Source organism: Coregonus clupeaformis, chromosome 28, assembly GCF_020615455.1.
Source record: "Coregonus clupeaformis isolate EN_2021a chromosome 28, ASM2061545v1, whole genome shotgun sequence".
Lineage (NCBI taxonomy): Eukaryota > Metazoa > Chordata > Actinopteri > Salmoniformes > Salmonidae > Coregonus > Coregonus clupeaformis.
In genome coordinates, this window is record NC_059219.1 from 112,851 (window position 1) to 135,934 (window position 23,084).

The 23,084-nt window shown below is 45.8% G+C and overlaps 1 protein-coding gene, 1 long non-coding RNA gene and 1 pseudogene across 3 annotated transcripts; 2 read left to right on the forward strand and 1 right to left on the reverse strand.

Annotated features, from left to right (window-relative positions):
- Positions 1 to 2,490: 2,490 nt before the first annotated feature.
- Positions 2,491 to 4,986, forward strand: LOC121543274 (annotated as a pseudogene).
- Positions 4,987 to 8,547: 3,561 nt separating this feature from the next.
- LOC123482116 (protein asteroid homolog 1-like) lies at positions 8,548 to 10,562 on the reverse strand. 2 transcript variants are annotated; one of them, XM_045208449.1, is made up of 3 exons: positions 10,017 to 10,562; positions 9,708 to 9,921; positions 8,548 to 9,306 (listed from the first exon to the last, which is right to left on the reverse strand). In XM_045208449.1, exons 1-3 carry the CDS (start codon positions 10,464 to 10,466, stop codon positions 9,272 to 9,274), a joined length of 699 nt encoding a protein of 232 aa, XP_045064384.1. In that variant the 5' UTR covers positions 10,467 to 10,562; the 3' UTR covers positions 8,548 to 9,271. The 2 variants fall into 2 exon arrangements, with proteins under 2 accessions (XP_045064384.1, XP_045064383.1); XM_045208448.1 differs by having other exon boundaries at positions 8,548 to 9,921.
- A 7,826-nt stretch (positions 10,563 to 18,388) lies between these two features.
- LOC121543272 lies at positions 18,389 to 21,204 on the forward strand. The gene is made up of 2 exons (XR_005996001.2): positions 18,389 to 18,428; positions 20,428 to 21,204. It is a non-coding gene; the product is annotated as an uncharacterized LOC121543272 (long non-coding RNA).
- Positions 21,205 to 23,084: the final 1,880 nt, after the last annotated feature.

The following is a 23,084-nucleotide window of genomic DNA, read 5'->3' on the forward strand; positions in this document are numbered from 1 at the left end:
CCTGTTTACGTCGGCTCCGGTGCTGGCGCATCCGGATCCCGCATTACCCTTTCAGGTCGAGGTGGACGCGTCTGAGGCAGGTATAGGGGCCGTTCTCTCTCAACGGTCCGGCACGCCACCTAAACTCCGCCCCTGTGCTTTTTACTCTAAAAGCTCAGCCCGGCGGAGCGTAACTATGACGTTGGGGACAGGGAGCTGTTAGCTGTAGTTCAAGCCCTTAAGGTGTGGAGGCATTGGCTTGAGGGGGGCTCAACACCCTTTCCTCATTTTGAATGACCATCGGAACCTGGGTACATCCGGGCAGCGAGGAGACTGAACCCTCGCCAGGCTCGGTGGAGTATGTTTCTCACCAGGTTCGTATTTAAAATCACGTACATCCCTGGGTCCCAGAATGGTAAGGCAGATGCGCTGTCCCGGCGGTATGACACGGAGGAGAGGTCCGTTGAGCCTACTCCCATACTACCGGAGTCTTGCCTTGTGGCACCGGTGGTGTGGGAGGTCGATGCCGAAATCGAGCGAGCGTTGCGATGCACGACCCCAGCCCTCCACAGTGTCCTGAGGGTCGGAAGTACGTTCCGCTCGAGATTCGGGATCGACTCATTTACTGGGCTCACACGTCACCCTCCTCTGGACATCCGGGTATTGGCCGGACAGTGCATTGCCTTAGCACTAAATACTGGTGGCCTACTTTGGCTAGGGATGAGAGGGTGTATGTCTCCTCCTGCTCGGTGTGCGCCCAGTGTAAAGCGCCCCGACATCTGCCCAGGGGTAAGTTACAACCCCTGCCCGTTCCACAACGACCATGGTCCCACCTCTCGGTGGATTTTGTGACAGACCTTCCCCTCTCTCAGGGGAACACCACCATCCTGGTCGTTGTGGACCGGTTCTCTAAGGCCTGTCATCTTCTCCCTATGTTGGGTCTTCCTACTGCCCTACAGACCGCTGAGGCCCTATTTACCCACGTCTTCCGGCATTACGGGGTGCCCGAGGATATAGTGTCTGATCGAGGCCCCCAGTTTACCTCCCGTGTTTGGAGAGCGTTCATGGAGCGTTTGGGGGTCTCAGTTAGCCTTACCTCAGGGTACCACCCGGAGAGTAACGGGCAGGTAGAACGTGTCAACCAGGATGTGGGTAGGTTTCTGAGGTCGTATTGCCAGGACCGGCCTGAGGAGTGGGCACGGTACATTCCCTGGGCCGAGATGGCCCAGAACTCTCTCCGCCACTCCTCTACCAACCTAACCCCCTTCCAATGTGTATTAGGTTACCAGCCGGTTCTGGCACCGTGGCAGCAGAGCCAGATCGAGGCCCCTGCGGTGGATGATTGGATGATGCGCTCGGAAGAGACGTGGAACGCTGCCCACGTCCACCTGCAGCGGGCCGTCCCTTCGTCACAAGGCGAGCGCCGATCTCCACCGCAGTGAGGGGCCGGTGTACGCACCCGGAGATCGAGTCTGGCTCTCTACCAGAAACCTACCCCTCCGCCTGCCCTGCCGGAAGCTGGGTCGGCGGTTTGTGGGGCCCCTTTAAAGTCCTGAGAAGATTGAACGAGGTGTGTTATAGGTTACATCTACCTGTTGAGTATAAGAATATTAACCCCTCGTTCCATGTGTCTCTTCTCAGGCCGGTGGTAGCTGGTCCACTCCAGGACAATGAGATAGGAGAGACTCCTCCACCCCCACTGGACATCGAGGGGGGCTCCGGCGTACACCGTTCAGTCCATCTTGGACTCCAGACGCCGGATGGGGGTCTCCAGTATCTCGTGGAGTGGGAGGGGTACGGCCCGGAGGAGCGGTGCTGGGTGCCGCGGAGGGACATCCTAGACCCATCTCTCCTGTCGGAGTTCCACCGGGACCATCCCGCGCGCCCTGCTCCGCGTCCTCCTGGTCGTCCCCGAGGCCGGGGTCGGCGCACGGCTGGAGCCGCGCGTCAAGGGGGGGGTACTGTCACGGTTTTGGCCGAGGCTGCTCCTCCTCCTGGTTCGGGCAGGCTTCGGCGGTCGTCGTCCCCGGAGTACTAGCTGCCACCGATCTATGTTTCATGTTTGTTTGGTTTTGTCTTGATGTTGTACACCTGTGTCTTGTTAGTCCTCGTTATTGTCCTATTTAGTTCTCGTTGGTTGTGTTTGTCTTTGTGTGTGATTGCTCTTCTGTTTTCGTGTTGGAGCTACGTACTTCCCTCCAGTGTTTTGGAGAGGTTTTTCGCACATGTTAGTGCGCCGTTTATTTGACGCCTGTGTGCGCCGTGATTTCGCCTTCAGGCTTATTGTGCTTATTTCTCTACGTGAATATTGCACTAAAGTCTTTTGGACTGAGCCTCTGCGTCCTGCGCTTGATTCATGCACCACACCCACATTCAGCACCCCTGACAGTGCAAAATAATTACAATTAGTATTAACACTGGAATGCTAGATGTGCAAGAGATGATGTGCAAATAGAGATACTGGGGTGCAAAAGAGCAAAATAAATAACAATATATGGATGAGGTAGTTGGGTGGGCTAATTTCAGATGGGCTGTGTACAGGTGCAGTGATCGGTAAGGTGCTCTGACAAATTGGATTGACCAACTTTATGGAGGAGAATGGAAACATTTTAAAAGATGTTTACCTCAGAAACAGCAAGCTGATCATAGATGATAGTAATCTGTACAACTTGCTTTATTTTAACTCACGTTTGGATCAGTCATGGAGGGGATTACGATGCTTTTGAGGGCCAGGTCTGCAGGTTCTTTAAGGCTCTGAAAGACTGTGGCATTGACCCTTTTGTGATTGTAGATGGGGGCTCTGACTACACCGACAAAAAGTTTGAAACTCTCAAAAAACGAGCTCAATCAAGGATCAACACAGCCAACAGCTTGTCCATGGAACTTCAGGTGAGCGGTGTACTACCAACCCTCATCAAACATGTCTTCAAACAGGTCCTCTCCAGCCTGAAGGTCCCGTTCGCACAGTGCATTTGTGAGGCAGACCAAGAAATAGCCTCCCTGGCTCGAAGGTGGAACTGTCCAGTGCTGACCAATGACAGTGACTTTTATATCTTTGACATCCAGTCAGGATGTCTGCCCATCTCCCATTTTCACTAGCAGAAAGTGTCTATGCACCGTGGGAGCTCTATAAGATCCATTCCCTGCAAGCACTACACCACAACAAGCTTCTGTAGACACTTCAACATCAACAGACAGGTTCTCCCAGTCTTCGCCGCCGTGGCAGGAAACGACTACGTCAAGTTGCATAACATGGGCGTTTCCCTCAGGTGGGAAGAATACTCGTCGATGGAAGGAAGGTTTGCCCGCTTCGACAGCTTGCTGAATTGGCTGGCCCGCTTCCGGGGGCAGAAGGAGGCCTTGGACTCTGTGCTCAGGCTTATCTTTCATGGTAACAACAAACAGAAAATGGACGCTGCCCTCCAGGACCTTTCCCTGGGCATAGAAGAGTACCATCTTCCCCCTGGTTGCCTGGAGCGGTTCTTCAACGATGGAGTGGGACCAGGCCCCAGCCATCTCGCAGAGCCTCTGAGGGTCCTTCCAGACTGGACTCTGCTGCCGTTGATGAAAGGTGCTCTTCCCTCCCGCATGGTGGACGTGCTGCTGCTGAGGAGGGTGATGCACAGTGTTCAGGTGGAAGATCCCCGCTGACCCAGTGGGAACAACACTTCACGGCCCATACGCCAGGTACTCTATGGGCTGCTGCTGGGTGGGAGGAGGCCAGACCACAGCAGTCAGAGACCCCCAGTGGATGACGTGGAGGAGTATTACAGGGAAGGCAATAACCTGACCAGCAGCATGGTTGAAGCCATCCTGCCCAGTGCTGCAGAACAGCTGCAGCTAGACACTCTGGATCGGGTATGTATACATGTGTATGAGATAGTATACAGTACATTCAAACATACTGCTGTTGATTCTGAAAATGATTCTCATTCTCTTGCTCTGTTCCTTAGGCTCCAAGGTCAGTGCAGCTTGAGGTGTTTTTGGAGACCCTTGGTGTGTCCCAGTCCACTTTGAGCGGTGTCCTGCCTCATCTGCGTCTTCCTGTGGCTGTCACCTGCTACTGGTTGAGGCACGCCCATCCTCGACCAGAACTGCCTCTCCTGCAGGCCCTGCTATTAGGATTGGTGTACGGAGAGCTCTGCAGACAGAGGAAGAGCCAAAGAGGTATGGCCCAGAGCATGAATGAGAAAACACACAATTTAGAATTTATAAATATTGAAGTGTGTGAAGTGCAGCCACTGACCCAGTGTTGGAGAGGCTGAGAGGGCTGATTCAGAGAGGTGCAAGGAGCCTAGACCTGGGTGTAGCCCACGCCTACAGCCAATGGCAGTGCTGCCTGAGAGAAAGTCTTGACCTGAACCAACTGCTGTGCCTCCCTCTAGCTGAGCCTCAGTGTGCCTGGTAAGGTGTCCCTTCCTAAATCAACCCTTGCCCCTAAACCTAGACCAGTGGTATTCATTCACATTGTATTCTAGCCCAGCAGAAACACAGCTAATTCAACCATCTTTTGTTTCCCGGGTGGTGTCTAGGCTGTACAAGGGCACTCTGGTGCACCAGCTTGTGACCAAACTGAGAGGGGGGTTAACACCGGATTCTCTCCTGATGGGAGGCCCTTGCTCTGGGCAGCTGTATATGGCCATGCTGGGAGCCATACTCAACTCCCATGATGCTCGTGAGGCTGCTGTCATCCCCTTGGTGTCTGGGCCTTGGAGGGCCTCACCTCCATCCTTGTCACAGCCACTGGACGACCTGACGTCCCATCTACACATTCTGGCTCTGGAAGAAGATGATGATGATGGTGCTGGAGGTGGGAGCAAGGCCAAGCAAGAGGACAATCTGGGTTGGACTTTGGTCTCAGTGCAGACCCGCCACAAGAAAAAGGACAGATTCAACAGAGCTCGGAATCCAGAATTCTCCCGGAAGCAGGGGCGGATCGGCTGGGAATAGGGAGGGGTCACTATATAATTGTTTAGTTCTAGAGATGTTCTGCTCAACTCCTTCATCTTTTTATTGTTCTTATGTGTACCTTTTATAACTTAATTTACATTGTTTTTAGCATGAACTATAAAATAAGTGTATAAAAGATAGATGTAGATTTTATAAATGATAGAAGATGGAAAAGTCTTTAATATATAAACATAAAAAAGTTATGATAAATTTGACTTTGTTTAATTGGTTTTTATTTCTTTGCTCTCTACTGTAAAGCGTATTTTGGTCATTGAAAATAGCTGTATAAATCCCATTTATTGTTACAATTACATTACTGCTGCTCTGGGCGCAGCAGTGTATTGCACAGTTTTACACTAGCACGCGGTGCTGCGCGGTGAAACACCGCTTCCCATTCATTTTCAAAGGAAGGAAAGCGGCGAGAAGCGGAGAGGGTGGGGGACCTTTGGGCGGCGCGAAGGTCGCGTGGGAGGAGGTGAAAAAGTTAAACTTTTCCCAACTTGATGCAAATCACAAACGGGGACCACTGGGCGATGACCAATCATATCGAGTGGTTCCCATAACGAATTTGACGCCATGTTACCCAGGACTGGAGACTTTCTTCAGCAAAGATGGCTGAAAAAAATAGTAGGATGGAAGCAAATGTAAGTAATTATAACGTCATAACGAATCATGCAAAACATGGTTTTACAGTTGAGGGGAATATGTTAGTTAATGTAGTGACAAACTATTATGCATATTTTTTTGTTATAAAGTTAATTTACGAAAATCGCAATTTAGCTGGCTAGCTTCATTGGCGTTGTGACATGAGTATGAAACAACCAGCAAACTAGGCTGTCGTCTTGTGAAACAGTAGCTAGATGTAAAGAATCTAGCTAGCGAAAGCATTTACTTCAAATTGAATGTACCATTTTGTAAGCTTGCCATCCTGATATTTGCTATGCAATGCAGCTGAAGTAACGTAGCTATCAAACTATTTTCATGCTTATTGTGCAGTTGAGGATAAAAATACCTGTATGCCTATGGATGTATAGCTAGCTATGTAGCCGATCTGTGTATGGACCCTAAAACGTTTGGTGTAAATATTAGTTCAGAACATAGCTATGAACCTCAGCTATCATAGCCGGTTGTATCAACAGTCTGAATGACATTAATGAAGCCTGTGGATTGAGTAGAATAATATAACTTTGTGCCAAGGATGCAAGTCGTATATACATGTAGTTATTACCATGTATGAGATCCCCACATTGTAGCATGTACATTGAATATATTCACTGATCATGTACTCTACCTTGGCAAATAAATGTGCAGTTCGGGTATGAATGTCTGTGAGACATTATTTTTCAGTCATATCCAATACTAGGAGTATCAAACTCCAGTCTTTTAATTAACACTTTGTCTGCATGTATGTATTACAATTATACACTTCAACAGTGTTTACCAATCCTGGTCCTGGGACATCAATGGTTACACATTAACTATGTAATAGACCACAAACATGATTTAACTAGTTAAAGGCTGATTTGTAATAGATATATACAGAAACAGAATTTAAAAACAGTACACTACACTTCCTATGCATCATGTAAATACTCTAAAACCGGTTCATCTCACTATCTAATTTCCTTCATCTGCATTGATCTGAGGACACAGGATAGGTGTAGTATTTCATCAAATGACACTTAATTTCAACCAGTAGAGAATGTGACACGCTTTATTGAAATAAGTTAATTATCCAAGTGTTATAAATACATAATATAAATATTATAATATAAATATTATATTCTAAATACAAGTTCAATCTGTACTTCAATGCACATCTGGTGTGCATTATAAAAACAGAGGAAGAAAGAGGAGGTGGGTATAGAGGAGTAAGAAAGAGTGTAAAAGACAGAAAGGCAAAGAGGTAAGAACAGAGGAGCAGGGAAGGCAGCATATGATTAATGAATTACAGTGCTACCCTAATATTCTCTCAATTCATCACAATTACATAATAGTGTCTCTAGCGGTGTCTCCTAACAGCCTGCATTCTAGCTTGTCCTCCATTGCTACTAGTAACGTTACTTGTATTGCTGGCATCAACGGTATGTTTCGCTTGTAAATGATAACGAAGACTCGATGTACTTCGGTAATAAACAAATTCAGCCTTGCAGTAGATGCAAATTACTTTGGTTTTATCCAGAGAGCTATCTGGGAGGGATTTGAAATTGAATTTGCAATTTAAAAGCCCCTTATTAGCATTCTGCATCATTCAGTCATACAAGTAGCTAGCTAGTAAAGTGGTTGTCAAACTAGTGCATCGGCTGGGGACTTGAATTTGAACTATGGATGGTTCAGAGGGTCAAACTAAGAAAATGCGTTAATGGTGTCAAAAAAAATGTAAGCATTAAGGCGTTATTAACGCCTTAACTATGACAGCCCTAATTTGAAAACATTAACATGTAGTGTGTGTGTGCATCTATCAGTTACAGTGCATTCGGAAAGTATTCAGACCCCTTCACTTTTTCTACATTTTTACAGCCTTATTCTAAAATTGATTAAATAAAACATTTTCCTCATCAATCTACACACAATACCTCATAATGACAAAGCGAAAACAGGTTTGTAGACAATTTGCAAAAAACAGAAATACCTTATTTACATAAGTATTCAGAACCTTTGCTATGAGACATGAAATTGAGCTCAGGTGCATCCTGTTTCCATTGATCATCCTTGAGATGTTTCTACAACTTGATTGGAGTCCACCAGTGGTAAATTCAATTGATTGTACATGATTTGGAAAGGCACACACCTGTCTATACAAGGTCAGTTGACAGTGCATGTTAGAGCAAAAACCAAACCAAGGAATTGTCTGTATAGCTCCGAGACAGGATTGTGTTGAGGCACAGATCTGGGGAAAGGTACCAAAAAATGTCTGCAGCATTGAAGGTCCCCAAGAACATAGTGGCCTCCATCATTCTTAAATGGAAGAAGTTTGGAACCACCAAGACTCTTCCTAGAGCTGGCCGCCTGGCCAAACTGAGCAATCGGGGGAGAAGGGCCTTGGTCAGGGAGGTGACCAAGAACCTGATGGTCACTCTGACAGAGCTCTAGAGTTCCTCTGTGGAGATGGGAGAACCTTCCAGAAGGACAACCATCTCTACAGCACTCCACCAATCATGCCTTTATGGTAGAGTGGCCAGACGGAAGCCACTCCTCAGTAAAAGGCACATGACAGCCTGCTTTGAGTTTGCCAAAAGGCACCTAAAGGACTCTCAGACCATGAGAAACAAGATTCTCTGGTCTGATGAAACCAAGATTGAACTCTTTGGCCTGAATGCCAAGCGTCACATCTGGACAAAACCAGGCACCACTCATCTCCTGGCCAATACCATCCCTATGGTGAAGCATGGTGGTGGCAGAATCATGCTGTGGGGATGTTTTTCAGCGGCAGGGACTGGGAGACTAATCAGTATCGAGGGAAAGATGAACGGAGCAAAGTACAGAGAGATCCTTGTTGAAAACCTGCTCCAGAGCGCTCAGGACCTCAGACTGGGGTGAAGGTTCACCTTCCAACAGGATAACGATCCTAAGCTCACAGCCAAGACAACGCAGGAGTGGCTTCAGGACGAGTCTTTGAATGTCCTTGAGTGGCCCAGCCAGGGCCCGGACTTGAACCTGAGCAGCAGTGCAGCAGTAATATAATAGTAAGAATAGATGGGATTTATATAGCTATCTTCAAAGACCAAAAGACAGTACAGTAAAGAGCAAAGAAAAAAACAGTCAAACTGATCATAACTTTTGATATTTATATATATATATTAAAAGCTTTTCCATCTCATCATTAATAGAATCTACATAGTTCATGCTAAAAACAATGTCAATTAAGTCATAAAAGGTAAAAAAAATAAGAACAATAAAAATATGAAAGAGTTGAGCAGAGCGTCTCTAGAACTAAACAGTTATATAGTGACCCCTCCCTATTCCCAGCCGATCCGCCCCTGCTTCCGGGAGAATTCTGGATTCCGAGCTCTGTTGAATCTGTCCTTTTTCTTGTGGCGGGTCTGCACTGTGACCAACGTCCAATCCAGATCGTCCTCTGGCATGGCCTTCCTCCCTCCTGCAGCACCATCATCATCATCTTCTTCTAGAGCCAGAATGAGTAGACGGGACGTCAGGTCGTCCAGTGGCTGTGACAAGGATGGAGGTGTGGCCCGCCGCGTCCCAGACACCAAGGGGATGACAGCAGCCTCATGAGCATCATGGGAGTTGAGTATGGCTCCCAGCATGGCCCTATACAGCTGCCCAGAGCAAGGGCCTAACATCAGGAGAGAATCTGGGGTTAACCCCCCTCTCAGTTTGGTCACAAGCTGGTGCACCAGAGTGCCCTTGTACAGCCTAGACACCACCAGGGAAACAAAATATGGTTTAATTAGTTATGTTGCTGCTAGGCTCGAATAAAATGTCAATGAATACCACTGGTCTAGGTTTAGGGGCAAGGGTTGATTTAGGAAGGGACACCTTACCAGGCACACTGAGGCTCGGCTAGAGGGAGGTACAGCAGTTGGTTCAGGTCAAGACTTTCTCTCAGGCAGCACTGCCATTGGCTGTAGGCGTGGGCTACACCCAGGTCTAGGCTCCTTGCACCTCTCTGAATCAGCCCTCTCAGCCTCTCCAACACTGGTCCCTCCATAAACCCTGTTACACAAAAAAGGGAGGAGTCAGTGGCTGCACTTCAAACCCTTCAATATTTCTAAATTCTAAATTGTGTGTTTTCTCATTCATGCTCTGGGTCATACCTCTTTGGCTCTTCCTCTGTCTGCAGAGCTCTCCGTACACCAATCCTAATAGCAGGGCCTGCAGGAGAGGCAGTTCTGGTCGAGGATGGGCGTGCCTCAACCAGTAGCAGGTGACAGCCACAGGAAGACGCAAATGAGGCGGGACACCGCTCAGAGTGGACTGGGACACACCAAGGGTCTCCAAAAACACCTCAAGCTGCACTGACCTTGGAGCCTAAGGAACAGAGCAAGAGAATGAGAATCATTTTCAGAATCAACAGCAGTATGTTTGAATGTACTGTATACTATCTCATACACATGTATACATACCCGATCCAGAGTGTCTAGCTGCAGCTGTTCTGCAGCACTGGGCAGGATGGCTTCAACCATGCTGCTGGTCAGGTTATTGCCTTCCCTGTAATACTCCTCCACGTCATCCACTGGGGGTCTCTGACTGCTGTGGTCTGGCCTCCTCCCACCCAGCAGCAGCCCATAGAGTACCTGGCGTATGGGCCGTGAAGTGTTGTTCCCACTGGGCAAGCGGGGATCTTCCACCTGAACACTGTGCATCACCCTCCTCAGCAGCAGCACGTCCACCATGCAGGAGGGAAGAGCACCTTTCATCAACGGCAGCAGGGTCCAGTCTGGAAGGACCCTCAGAGCCTCTGCGAGACGGCTGGGGCCTGGTCCCACTCCATCGTTGAAGAACCGCTCCAGGTAACCACGGGGAAGCTGGTACTCTTCTATGCCCAGGGAGAGGCCCTGGCGGGCAGCACCCATTTTCTGTCTGTTGTAAATATAACCAATGAGCCTGAGCAGAGTCCAAGGCCTCCTGTTCTTGGAAGCGGGCCAGCCAATTCAGCAAGCCGTTGAAGCGGGCAAACCTTCCGTCCATCGACGAGTTTTCTTCCCACCTGAGGGATACGCCCATGTTATGCAACTTGACGTAGTCGTTTCCTGCCACAGCGGCGAAGACTGGGAGAACCTGTCTGTTGATGTTAAAGTGTCTACAGAAGCTTGTTGTGGTGTAGTGCTTGCAGGGAATGGATCTTATAGAGCTCCCACGGTGCATAGACACTTTCTGCCAGTGAAAATGGGAGATGGGCAGACATCCTGACTGGATGTCAAATATATAAAAGTCACTGTCATTGGACAGCACTGGACAGTTCCACCTTCGAGCCAGGGAGGCTATTTCTTGGTCTGCTTCACAAATGCACTGTGCGAACGGGACCTTCAGGCTGAAGAGGACCTGTTTGAAGACATGTTTGATGAGGGTTGGTAGTACACTCCCGCTCCCCTGATGCCCCATGGACAATCTGTAGGCTGCTATGATCTTTGATTGAGCTCGTTTTTTGAGAGTTTCAAACTTTTTGCCAGTATAGTCAGAGCCCCCATCTAAAATGACATAAGGGTCAATGCCGCAGTCTTTCAGAGCCTTAAAGAACTTGCAGACCTGGTCCTCAAAAGCATCGTAATCCCCTCCATGACTCTGATCCAAACGTGAGTTAAAATAAAGCAAGTAGTACAGGTTACTACCATCTATGATCAGCTTGCTGTTTCTGAGGTGAACATCTTTTAAAATGTTTCCATTCTCCTCCATAAAGCTGGTCAATCCCTGGACGCCCATGGTGTGCTCTGTCTGGGATGTCTTTCCTAGTGAAGAGTTTCAGTCACAGGGAGGGACTATATATAGGCTTACTGAATGAGGCTAGCATCATTCCAATTGATGAGTTTCCCTTTACTTAAGTTTCACTTTCCATACTTCACCATCATAAGGGTGGAAATATTTTGTGATGGCAACCTACATTAGAAAACCACACCTACCAATGCGATGTACAGTATGAAAATGAAAACGAAAATGCCAGTAATGCTCTAGTGGATGAATGTATTATACAAACAGTATATGATCACTGCAAATCAAATCACATTTTATTGGTCACATACACATATTTAGCAGATGTTATTGTGGGTGTAGCGAAATGCTTGTGTTCCAAGCTCCAACAGTGCAGTAGTATCTAACAATTCACAACAATACACAAAAAGCAAAATAATGGAATTAAGAAATATATAAATATTAGGACGAGCAATGTCAGAGTGGCATTGACTAAAATACAATAGAATAGAATACAGTAAATACATATGAGATGAGTAAAGCAGTACATAAACATTATTAAAGTGACTAGTGTTCCATTATTAAAGTGGCCAGTGATTCCATGTCTATGTATATAGGGCAGCAGCCTCTAAGGTGCAGGGTTGAGTAACCGGGTGGTAGCCGGCTAGTGATGGCTATTTAACAGTTTGATGGCCTTAAGATAGAAGCTGTTTTTCGGTCCCAGCTTTGATGCACCTGTACTGACGTCGCCTTCTGGATGATAGCGGGGTGAACAGGCCGTGGCTCGGGTGGTTGATGTCCTTGATGATCTTTTTGGCATTCCCGTGACATCGGGTGCTGTAGGTGTCCTGGAGGTCAGGCAGTGTGCACCCGGTGATGCGTTGGACAGACCGCACCACCCTCTGGAGAGCCCTGCGGTTGCGGGCGGTGCAGTTGCCATACCAGGCGGTGATATAGCCCGACAGGATGCTCTCAATTGTTCATCTGTAAAAGTTTCTGATGGTCTTAGGGGCCAAGCCGAATTTGAAGAGGCGCTGTTGCACCTTCTTTACCACACTGTCTGTGTGGGTGGACCATTTTAGATTGTCAGTGGTGTACGCCGAGGAACTTGAAGCTTTCCACCTTCTCCACTGCGGTCCCATCGATGTGGATGGGGGCGTGCTCCCTCTGCTGTTTCCTGAAGTCCACAATCAGCTCCTTCGTTTTGTTGACTTTAAGGGAGAGGTTATTTTCCTGGCACCACTCCGCCAGGGCCCTCACCTCCTCCCTGTAGGTTGTCTCGTCATTGTTGGTAATCAGCCCTACTACTGTTGTGTCGTCTGCAAACTTGATGATTGAGTTGGAGGCGTGCGTGGCCACGCAATCATGGGTGAACAGGGAGTACAGGAGGGGGCTGAGCACGCAACCTTGTGGGGCCCCTGTGTTGAGGATCAGTGAAGTGGAGGTGTTGTACAGGATGGGTTCAGACCCAGGGCCCCGAGCTTAATGATGAGCTTGGAGGGTACTATGGTGTTGAATGCTGAGCTATAGTCAATGAACAGCATTCTGACGTAGGTATTCCTCTTGTCCAGATGGTATAGGGCAGTGTTCAGTGCGATGGCGATTGCATCATCTGTGGATCTATTGGGGCGGTAAGCAAATTGAGGTGGGTCTAGGGTGTCAGGTAAGGTAGAGGTGATATGATCCTTAACTAGCCTCTCAAAGCACTTCATGATAACATAAGTGAGTGCTACGGGACGATAGTCATTTAGTTCAGATACCTTTGCTTTCTTGGGTACAGGAACAATGGTGGACATCTTGAAGCAAGTGGGGACAGCAGACTGGGATAGGGAGAGATTGAATATGTCCGTAAACACTCCAGACAGCTGGTCTGCGCATGCTCTGAGGACGCGGCTAGGGATGCTGTCTGGGCCGGCAGCCTTGCGAGGGTTAACACACTTAAATGTCTTACTCACGTCGGCCACGGAGAACGAGAGCCCATAATCCTTGGGAGCGGGCCGCGTCGGTGGCACTGTGTTATTCTCAAAGCGGGCGAAGAAGGTGTTTAGCTTGTCTGGGAGCAAGACATCGGTGTCTGCGCGTGGCTGGTTTTCCCTTTGTAATCCGTGATTGTCTGTAGACCCTGCCACATACGTCTCGTGTCTGAGCCGTTGAATTGCGACTCCACTTTGCCTCTGTACTGACTTTTTGCCTGTTTGATTGCCGTACAGAGGGAATAACTACACTGTTTGTATTCAACTATATTCCCAGACACCTTGCCATGGTTAAATGTGATGGTTCGCGCTTTCAGTTTTGCGGTTTCTGATTTGGGTAGGTTTTAATAGTCACCGTGGGAACAAGATCCCCTATACACTTCCTGATTAACTCAGTCACCGTGTCTGTGTAAGCGTCAATGTTATTCTCAGAGGCTACCCGGAACATATCCCAGTCCGCGTGATTAAAACAATCTTGAAGGATGGATTCCGATTGGTCAGACCAGCGTTGAATAGATCTTAGCATGGGTACTTCCTGTTTGATTTTCTGCCTATATGAAGGGAGGAGCAAAATGGAGTTGTGATCTGATTTGCCGAAGGGAGGGTGGGGCAGGGCTTTCTAGGCATCTTGAAAAGGCGAGTAGCAGTGGTCTAGTGTTTTACCTAAGCGAGTACTACAGTCAATGTGTTGATAGAACTTCGGTAGCGTTTTCCTCAAATTTGCTTTGTTAAAATCTCCAGCTACAATAAATGCGGCCTCAGGATGTGGTTTCCAGTTTGCATAAAGTCCAGTGTCGTTCCTTGAGGGCCGTCGTGGTATCGGCTTGAGGGGGAATATACACGGCTGTGACTATAACCAAAGATAATTATCTTGGGAGGTAATACGGTCGGCATTTGATTGTGAGGTATTCTAGGTTGGGTGAACAAAGGACTTGAGTTTCTGTATGTTATCACAATCACACCATGAGTAGTTAATCATGAAACATACACCCCCGCCTTTCTTCTTCCCGGACAGTATATCCCGAGAGAGCCATGATTCCGTGAAACAGAGTATGTTACAGTCCCTGATGTCTCTCTGGAAGGAGATCCTCGCCCTGAGCTTGTCTCCTTTATTGTCCAGAGACTGAACATTAGCAAATAATATACTCGGAGGCAGTGGATGGTGTGCCCGCCTCCTGAGTCGGACTAGAACTCCACTCCGAATACCTCTTCTCCGCCTGAGGCGTATTGGAGCAGCCTCTGCGATAAGTTAAATTGCCATGGGGGGTACGAACAAAGGATCCAATTCAGGAAAGTCGTATTCCTGGTCGTAATGCTGGTGAGTTACCGTCACTCTGATATCCAAAAGTTATTTGCGGCTATATGTACGCGCTGCAAGTCCCGCTTATCTACTCATTGGTTTTTATGAGCATATACCCACAAGGGTGATTGAAAGATGAACGAGGTCCACACTCCAGTCCAGTTGGTGGCAGTAATGCACCTTAGTTGGTTGCCAACCTCCATATAAAATCCACAGAAGAAGAAAGATGAACGAGGAAATATTAATTTTAAAAAACTAACTAGGTTTCCCCATTTTATCTGTGGATTAATTATCGGAATAGAGAACACACGATTTTGTACGACTCAAAATGGGTCTAAATTCTACAAATGTCCAGCAAAAAAATGCACCATTTTAATTTCAGGTAAAATAACAACCCAATGTTTATCTCCCAGGACAAATTAGCTAGCAACAGCAAGCTAGCTAAATGTCCATAAATGTTTCATGTGTGTTTTGACCTGTCCCCAAAATAATACACTTGGTTCACTGTTGGTTTTGGTATTTTAACCTGCGTGTCATGAACGCGTCTGGTGGGGATAGACAAAATCAACATGCGTACGCAGACGCATGCATGGAGACGGTTTGGTTCTTGAATTGCTGTGGCATTTGGGCATGGTATTTTTTTGTATGTATTTGAGTACATATTCACATTCTGAATCAACTACCATTGTGATATCATTGTGCCATCAGTGGTAACACCAATGACACATTTGAGGTAATTGAGGACTTTCTTAAATGGAGGCCACATATGCTCAAATCTAAGGTAATGAATTAACCCTTTAAAAATATTTTACTAAAGTGATATGATTAATAATTTTGCTCACAATGTTATTTCCCTTCATTTAAATTGAGTAACTCCAATTACACTTTATATTTATACACCAAATTATCAATGGCATCCTAAAATGTATGACCTACTAAAATGGTGTGATTAGCTAATAATTGTAATAAAATAGACCCCCGATAACAGTTTGCCACTGGAGGGAATGCTCAAGGTCCTTGTATATCTTTGTAATGAGTGATATTCAAGGAGGTAACTTCAATGATATAAAACTTAGGGACACATTATAGTTGGAAAAATATATATATATTTATTTTGCAACGCGGCCGGCAACATGCTCGCGAACGCAACATGGTGGTTTTAGTCAGCCATTGTCTGCCAAAGCAAATTCCTTAGGCTAGTACTCGTCAGTTTGGTTTTCCTTCATGTGCAGCAGTTTATCAGCCTATCTATATTGCTGGAGGTTTCCTTACTAAATAAGATCAAAAGGACACTGTGTCATAAGTGATCACATGCCAGATACTGTTTGTATAATACATTCCTCCACTAGCGCATTACTGGCATAAGAGTTTTCGTTTCCATACTGTACATTGCATTGGTAGGTGTGGTTTTCTAAAGCAGGTTGCCCTGTAGTCCTGTGCACTACATTAGACTGCATAAGATAAGTGCTGAACATAATGTTACCCTTGTTGCAAATAACATAAAATATTTCCACCCTTATGACTGTCATTTCAATTCCCATAAACTAGGCCATCAGGTGAAGTGACCATAAAGAGATAATGCGGGAGATATGACTCAGGTGAAGTATGGAAAGTGTGGGGATCTAGATGTGATGCCTAGCTTAGAAAGAATGCATTAATGATTAAACATAATAGGTTTGTACTGTACTGATATAAATTGTTTCAAATAACAAGCTGTGATTCATGTGAGGAATGTTAGGGAGTAGGGTGAGACAGACTTGTATTTCTCACAGACACATACACACTGCCTCTTTGTTAAACCGTGCTCAAGGAGGTGTACTGCAAAAAGGTGCTGACTCTACAAGTTGTGATGATAACAGCTTATGCCTGGCAACAGTGTGCAACAGTGAAGCGCCAAGGGGCTGGGACCAGCCTGTGCGCCAACGATTGGCTGAGTAAGTCTAAACCACGCTCAGTCTCTACCCTGATAGGCCCAGCAAGGAGCGGGAACTATCTCTGTCAGAGTATTTGAAGAAGAACTTAGAACAATGGATCAGTTCTCTGAGTGCCCTGCGTGGTATTTCAGTGGAGCCGTATATACGAACATCATATTTACCATTGAAGGTTTTGCATTAATTAAAATACTAGTCTATTTTAGAAGACGTGTATTGACCTCTTTTGTTCCTAATACCAGATTTGAATTGACGCAACTTAACATAAATGAAACTTAAGTAAAGGGAAACTCATCCATTGGAATGATGCTAGCCTCACTCAGTAAGCCTATATATAGTCCCTCCCTGTGACTGAAACTCTTCACTAGGAAAGACATCACATCCCAGACAGAGCACACCATGGGCGTCCAGGGATTGACCAGCTTTATGGAGGAGAATGGAAACATTCAAAAATATGTTCACCTCAGAAACAGCAAGCTGATCATAGATGGTAGTAATCTGTACTACTTGCTTTATTTTAACTCACGTTTGGATCAGTCATGGAGGGGATTACTTGTTAGATATTACTGCACTGTCGGAGCTAGAAGCACAAGCATTTCGCTACACCCGCAATAACATCTGCTAAACGTGTATGTGACCAATCTAATTTGATTAGATTTTATGCTTTGGAGGACGAAGTCTACAAGTTCTTTAATGCTCTGAGAGTCTGTGGCATTGACCCTAATGCCATTTTAGATGGGGGCTCTGACAACACCGACAAAAAGTTTGAAATGCTCCGACAACGAGCGCAATCAAAGATCAACACAGCCACTGGCTGTGTACTAGTGTGTACTACTAACCCTTGTCAAACATGTCTTCAAACAGGTCCTCTCCAGCCTGAAGCAGTGTTGGCAACATTGCGACTTTGTCGCTATATTTAGCGAGTTTTCAGACCCCTCTAGTGACACATTTTCAAATAAGCGACTAGCGACAAATCTAGCGTCTTTTTCTGGTGTTATTGGAGACTCTGACGTGAAAGCACGTATCGTTCTTACTCTTCTCAACGAGTGCTGCTGCGGGCCGCGCCCCCGTCCCAAAGCACTCACTGGCGGCTGTGGGGATCTATTCTCTTACAACTAGATGTGATGCCTAGCTTAGAAAGAATACATTAATGATTAAACATAATAGGTTTGTGCTGTACTGATATAGATTGTTTAACATAACAAGCTGTGATTAATGTGAGGAACCGTTAGGGGGTAGGCTGAGATAGACTTGTGATTCACACACACACTGCCTCTTTGTTAAACTGCTCAAGGACATGTGTACTGCTACAATGAAGAAGAACAAACTATGTCTGAGGTTGCTGACTCGAGACAAGTTGTAAAGATAACAACTAATGCCCGGCAACAGTGAAGCGCCAAGGGACTGGGACCAGCCTGAGCGCCAACGATAGGTTGGGTAAGTTTAAACCACACCCAGCCTCTATTCTGACAGGCCCAGCAGGGAGCGGGAACTATCTCTGTCAGAGTATTTAAAGAAGAACTTATAACAATAGCTCAGTTCTCTGTCTGCCCTGCGCGGTGTTTCAGTGGGCCCGTATATACGAACATCATATTTACCATTCAAGTGTTTGCATTAATTAAAATACTAGTCTATCTTAGAAGACGTGTATTGACCTCTTTTTGTTCCTATACCAGATTTGAATTGACGCAACTTGACACGGCCCAGTCCTCGCGCTGCAGTCAGAGCAGGAGATGTTCACCCCTCCGCGTCCAGACTGCAAATGAAGCCGCCGCTGGCTGATCCCGCGCTGGCTTACATTCAGGGCGGGATGTAAATGTAGGGTGTTTTTTACTCACTATTTGTCTCTCCCATGATGTTATTCCTCTCTCCTACAGCGTCCATCACAATTACATGCACATGGCCAATTATGCAAATTAGGATCGGGTATGTATACATGTGTATGATATACACTGCTCAAAAAAATTAAGGGAACACTAAAATAACACATCCTAGATCTGAATGAATGAAATAATCCTATTAAATACTTTTTTCTTTACATAGTTGAATGTGCTGACAACAAAAAGTCACAAAAATTATCAATGGAAATCAAATGTATCAACCCATGGAGGTCTGGATTTGGAGTCACCCTCAAAATTAAAGTGGAAAACCACACTACAGGCTGATCCAACTTTGATGTAATGTCCTTAAAACAAGTCAAAATGAGGCTCAGTAGTGTGTGTGGCCTCCACGTGCCTGTATGACCTCCCTACAACGCCTGGGCATGCTCCTGATGAGGTGGCGGATGGTCTCCTGAGGGATCTCCTCCCAGACCTGGACTAAAGCATCCGCCAACTCCTGGACAGTCTGTGGTGCAACGTGGCGTTGGTGGATGAAGCGAGACATGATGTCCCAGATGTGCTCAATTGGATTCAGGTCTGGGGAACGGGCGGGCCAGTCCATAGCATCAATGCCTTCCTCTTGCAGGAACTGCTGACACACTCCAGCCACATGAGGTCTAGCATTGTCTTGCATTAGGAGGAACCCAGGGCCAACCGCACCAGCATATGGTCTTACAAGGGGTCTGAGGATCTCATCTCGGTACCTAATGGCAGTCAGGCTACCTCTGGCGAGCACATGGAGGGCTGTGCGGCCCCCCAAAGAAATGCCACCCCACACCATGACTGACCCACCGCCAAACCGGTCATGCTGGAGGATGTTGCAGGCGGCAGAACGTTCTCCACGGCGTCTCCAGACTCTGTCACATGCTCAGTGTGAACCTGCTTTCATCTGTGAAGAGAGGTATCCTGAGTGGCGCAGTGGTCTAAGGCACTGCATAGCAGTGCTAACTGTGCCACTAGAGATCCTGGTTCGAATCCAGGCTCTGTCGCAGCCGGCCGCGACCGGGAGACTCATGGGCGGCGCACAATTGGCCCAGCGTCGTCCAGGGTAGGGGAGGGAATGGCCGGCAGGGATGTAGCTCAGTTGATAGAGCATGGCGTTTGCAACGCCAGGGTTGTGGGTTCGATTCCCACGGGGGGCCAGTATAAAAAAAAATATCTATGTATTCACTAACTGTAAGTCGCTCTGGATAAGAGCGTCTGCTAAATGACTAAAATGTAAATGTAAGAGCACAGGGCGCCAGTGGCGAATTTGCCAATCTTGGTGTTCTCTGGCAAATGCCAAACGTCCTGCACGGTGTTGGGCTGTAAGCATAACCCCCACCTGTGGACGTCGGGCCCTCATACCACCCTCATGGAGTCTGTTTCTGACCGTTTGAGCAGACATATGCACATTTGTGGCCTGCTGGAGGTCATTTTGCAGGGCTCTGGTAGTGCTCCTCCTGCTCCTCCTTGCACAAAGGCGGAGGTAGCAGTCCTGCTGCAGGGTTGTTGCCCTCCTACGGCCTCCTCCACGTCTCCTGATGTACTGGCCTGTCTCCTGGTAGCGCCTCCATGCTCTGGACACTACGCTGACAGACACAGCAAACCTTCTTGCCACAGCTCGCATTGATGTGCCATCCTGGATGAGCTGCACTACCTGAGCCACTTGTGTGGGTTGTAGACTCCGTCTCATGCTACCACTAGAGTGAAAGCACCACCAGCATTCAAAAGTGACCAAAACATCAGCCAGGAAGCATAGGAACTGAGAAGTGGTTTGTGGTCACCACCTGCAAAACCAGTCCTTTATTGGGGGTGTCTTGCTAATTGCCTATAATTTCCACCTGTTGTCTATTCCATTTGCACAACAGCATGTGACATTTATTTTCAATCAGTGTTGCTTCCTAAGTGGACAGTTTGATTTCACAGAAGTGTGATTGACTTGGAGTTACATTGTGTTGTTTAAGTGTTCACTTAATTTTTTTGAGCAGTGTAGTATACAGTACATTCAAACATACTGCTGTTGATTCTGAAAATGATTCTCATTCTCTTGCTCTGTTCCTTAGGCTCCAAGGTCAATGCAGCTTGAGGTGTTTTTGGAGACCCTTGGTGTGTCCCAGTCCACTTTGAGCGGTGTCCCGCCTCATCTGCGCCACATCCCCGACCAGACTTGCCTCTGATTTGTGTACCTTTGATGACTGCCATTGACATTGTTTTTAGAATTAACTATAAAATAAGTTTATAAATGATAGATGTAGATTTTATAAATGATAAGACTGAAAAGTTTATAATATACATATATAAAAAAGTTAAGTTTGACTTATTTCTTTGCTCTCTACTGTAAAGCATATTTTGGTCTTTGAAAATAGCTATATAAATCCCATGTATTGTTACAATTACATTACTGCTGCACTTGAAATATTTTATATTCATTGTATAATAAAAATTAAAAATAACATTTAAACCAGCTATTGTTGAGAATTATTTGGTATACACAATAAAGTCCATCTCTGCTATGGCAGTATATTTTATATGGAAATCTTAAACTGAATAAATCTTAAATATTGTAGTTTTTAGCTCAATCTGAGCAAAAATGAGATTTTCAGAATTGTGTGTCAGTGACGCTGAAAACGTATGACACAAACCCTTCACCCAGTTAAAACACACTTTAAAAATATATATACATTTTCATTAATGTACAGATTTATTCTCATACCATCACAACAGAGTACTGACTTCAGCTGTGCAACACACAAAACAAATCATAAATAAAATAAAAAACAATAAAAATAAAAAAACAAATCGTAGCTGATTTGGCCTGTCAAATGGACCAAAGCAGAGAGCATAATCTCTTGGAAAATAAAGACCCTGACTAATAGAAAGAGCAGTCGATGTTAGCCTATACCCGCTAGGTGCTGCTGTAGGTAGAGGACTTATGTTGCCTTATCCATAGCACAGACAAAAACTAATTCAGAAAGCAACATCAATGAATTAGCTACCTGTCCTAAAAATGCTAAACAACTCCATCTCCTGGTTCATAAAGAAATAAACCTGGAATGGGTATGACTCAATACTCAAATAATCATAATCAACTGAACCAGTCTTTATAAACCTGGGAATTCGATTATATCTAATGTAAATGATTATCAAAACAAGCTTGTTAATTGATCAATTCTGCATTGTGAAATACAACCCAGGAATGTCTAGCTGTACCAAAACAAGGCCTCAGAGGCTCCTGGAAAGAGCATGAAGAGAAAAATGTGCTTAAAATGGCCACTTTTGACCCAAAACACAAGCAACATGTATGAACAGTGCATGTACAGTAAATGGTTGTCATGGAGATAAATATTTGCACTTAAATTACAGTGTGTAAAATAGAGGCAGAATATTAAAAAGGGCCAATGCAGCCGTTTTTATCTCAATATCAAATCATTTCTGGGTAACAATTGAGTACTTTACTGTGACTGTCTTCAATAAAAAAATGGTCAAAAAGAAACAAAAATAGCTTCTTAGCTAGAGCAATTTCCTCAAGCAAATATTTTGCTAGGACTGTCTAGGAGTGGTCTGAGTGGGGAGGGGGAAACTGAAAACCAGCTGTTATTGGCATGTCACCAGGCAGGCCAAAACTCCATCCCACCAAAACAGGCTGAAATTTCAGGTGGCTTTTTCAAACAGATCTTACACGAAAAGGGCATTATCATAATTTTCACAATTTCACAGTATTATTCCAACCTCATAGTGTGAAAATAAATATTAAACACATGACAATGTTTTTGACAGCACTGGACTAAATACCTCTGTGCCTTTCATTCCAGGCAAACAGTTAATTCCCCAAATGGAAAAAATTATGTAGGTTAGATACAGGGCAAGTGAAAGATGTTGGGGCGAAAGACAGTGGCTGGGAGGGTGGGGACTGGGAGAAAATTAACTGTTTAGTACTGCTTGCTCACTGGAAAAAGAAACTGCGGTGTGTTGGTCCAAAACACAGAGTGCCTCCAGGGGAAACTAAATAGATAGCCAGAATGGTATCAAATGAAAGCCATCTGTCCTCCTCTGTGAGAAAAACCAAACAAAACTTATATCTATCTTTTGAAGAAAATTAATTATATTCAACCACCAAAATCACAAGGTTTAGTGGTCAACTCTTCCTAAAGTCTATATCAAAACAAAACAAAAGTATGCTCACAATTATCAAGCCTTAGTTGATGGTGAGATTGCTACGAGCTTGAAAAGCTGGAATGCATGAAAGTAACATCTCTAGACTTCCACAAAGCTATGGTCAGCTACCTGCACTCCAAACAAGGTGATGAGAGATAAGAAAAGAACCGTTACAAAATTCCTTTTATGTTCATGAACCCCAAGACATGAAGTTGCTCTACGAACAATTATGCTGTCCTTAATTGGTCTTAACACCTAGACGTGAGTAGCTGATCTACGAGCAGTGACATTGTCCTCTCAGATCATGACACCATAGACATGAATAGTTGCCATATGAACAACAGTTACAATGTCTCATGAATAAAGCCCCCCCTGAGTTCCAGGAGGATGGTTCAGTCTCAAAGCAGCACGCCAACGCTTCTCACTGGGGAGGGCAGGGGGGCACTCTAGGGGTGAGATCCTCTTCGCCCACTTCCAATCCATGACTGAACAGTGAATGCCAGCGAGGAACAACGACTGTTTGACTTTCCTCTCCAGTCCCTGTGTTCAGACCAAATAACCATTG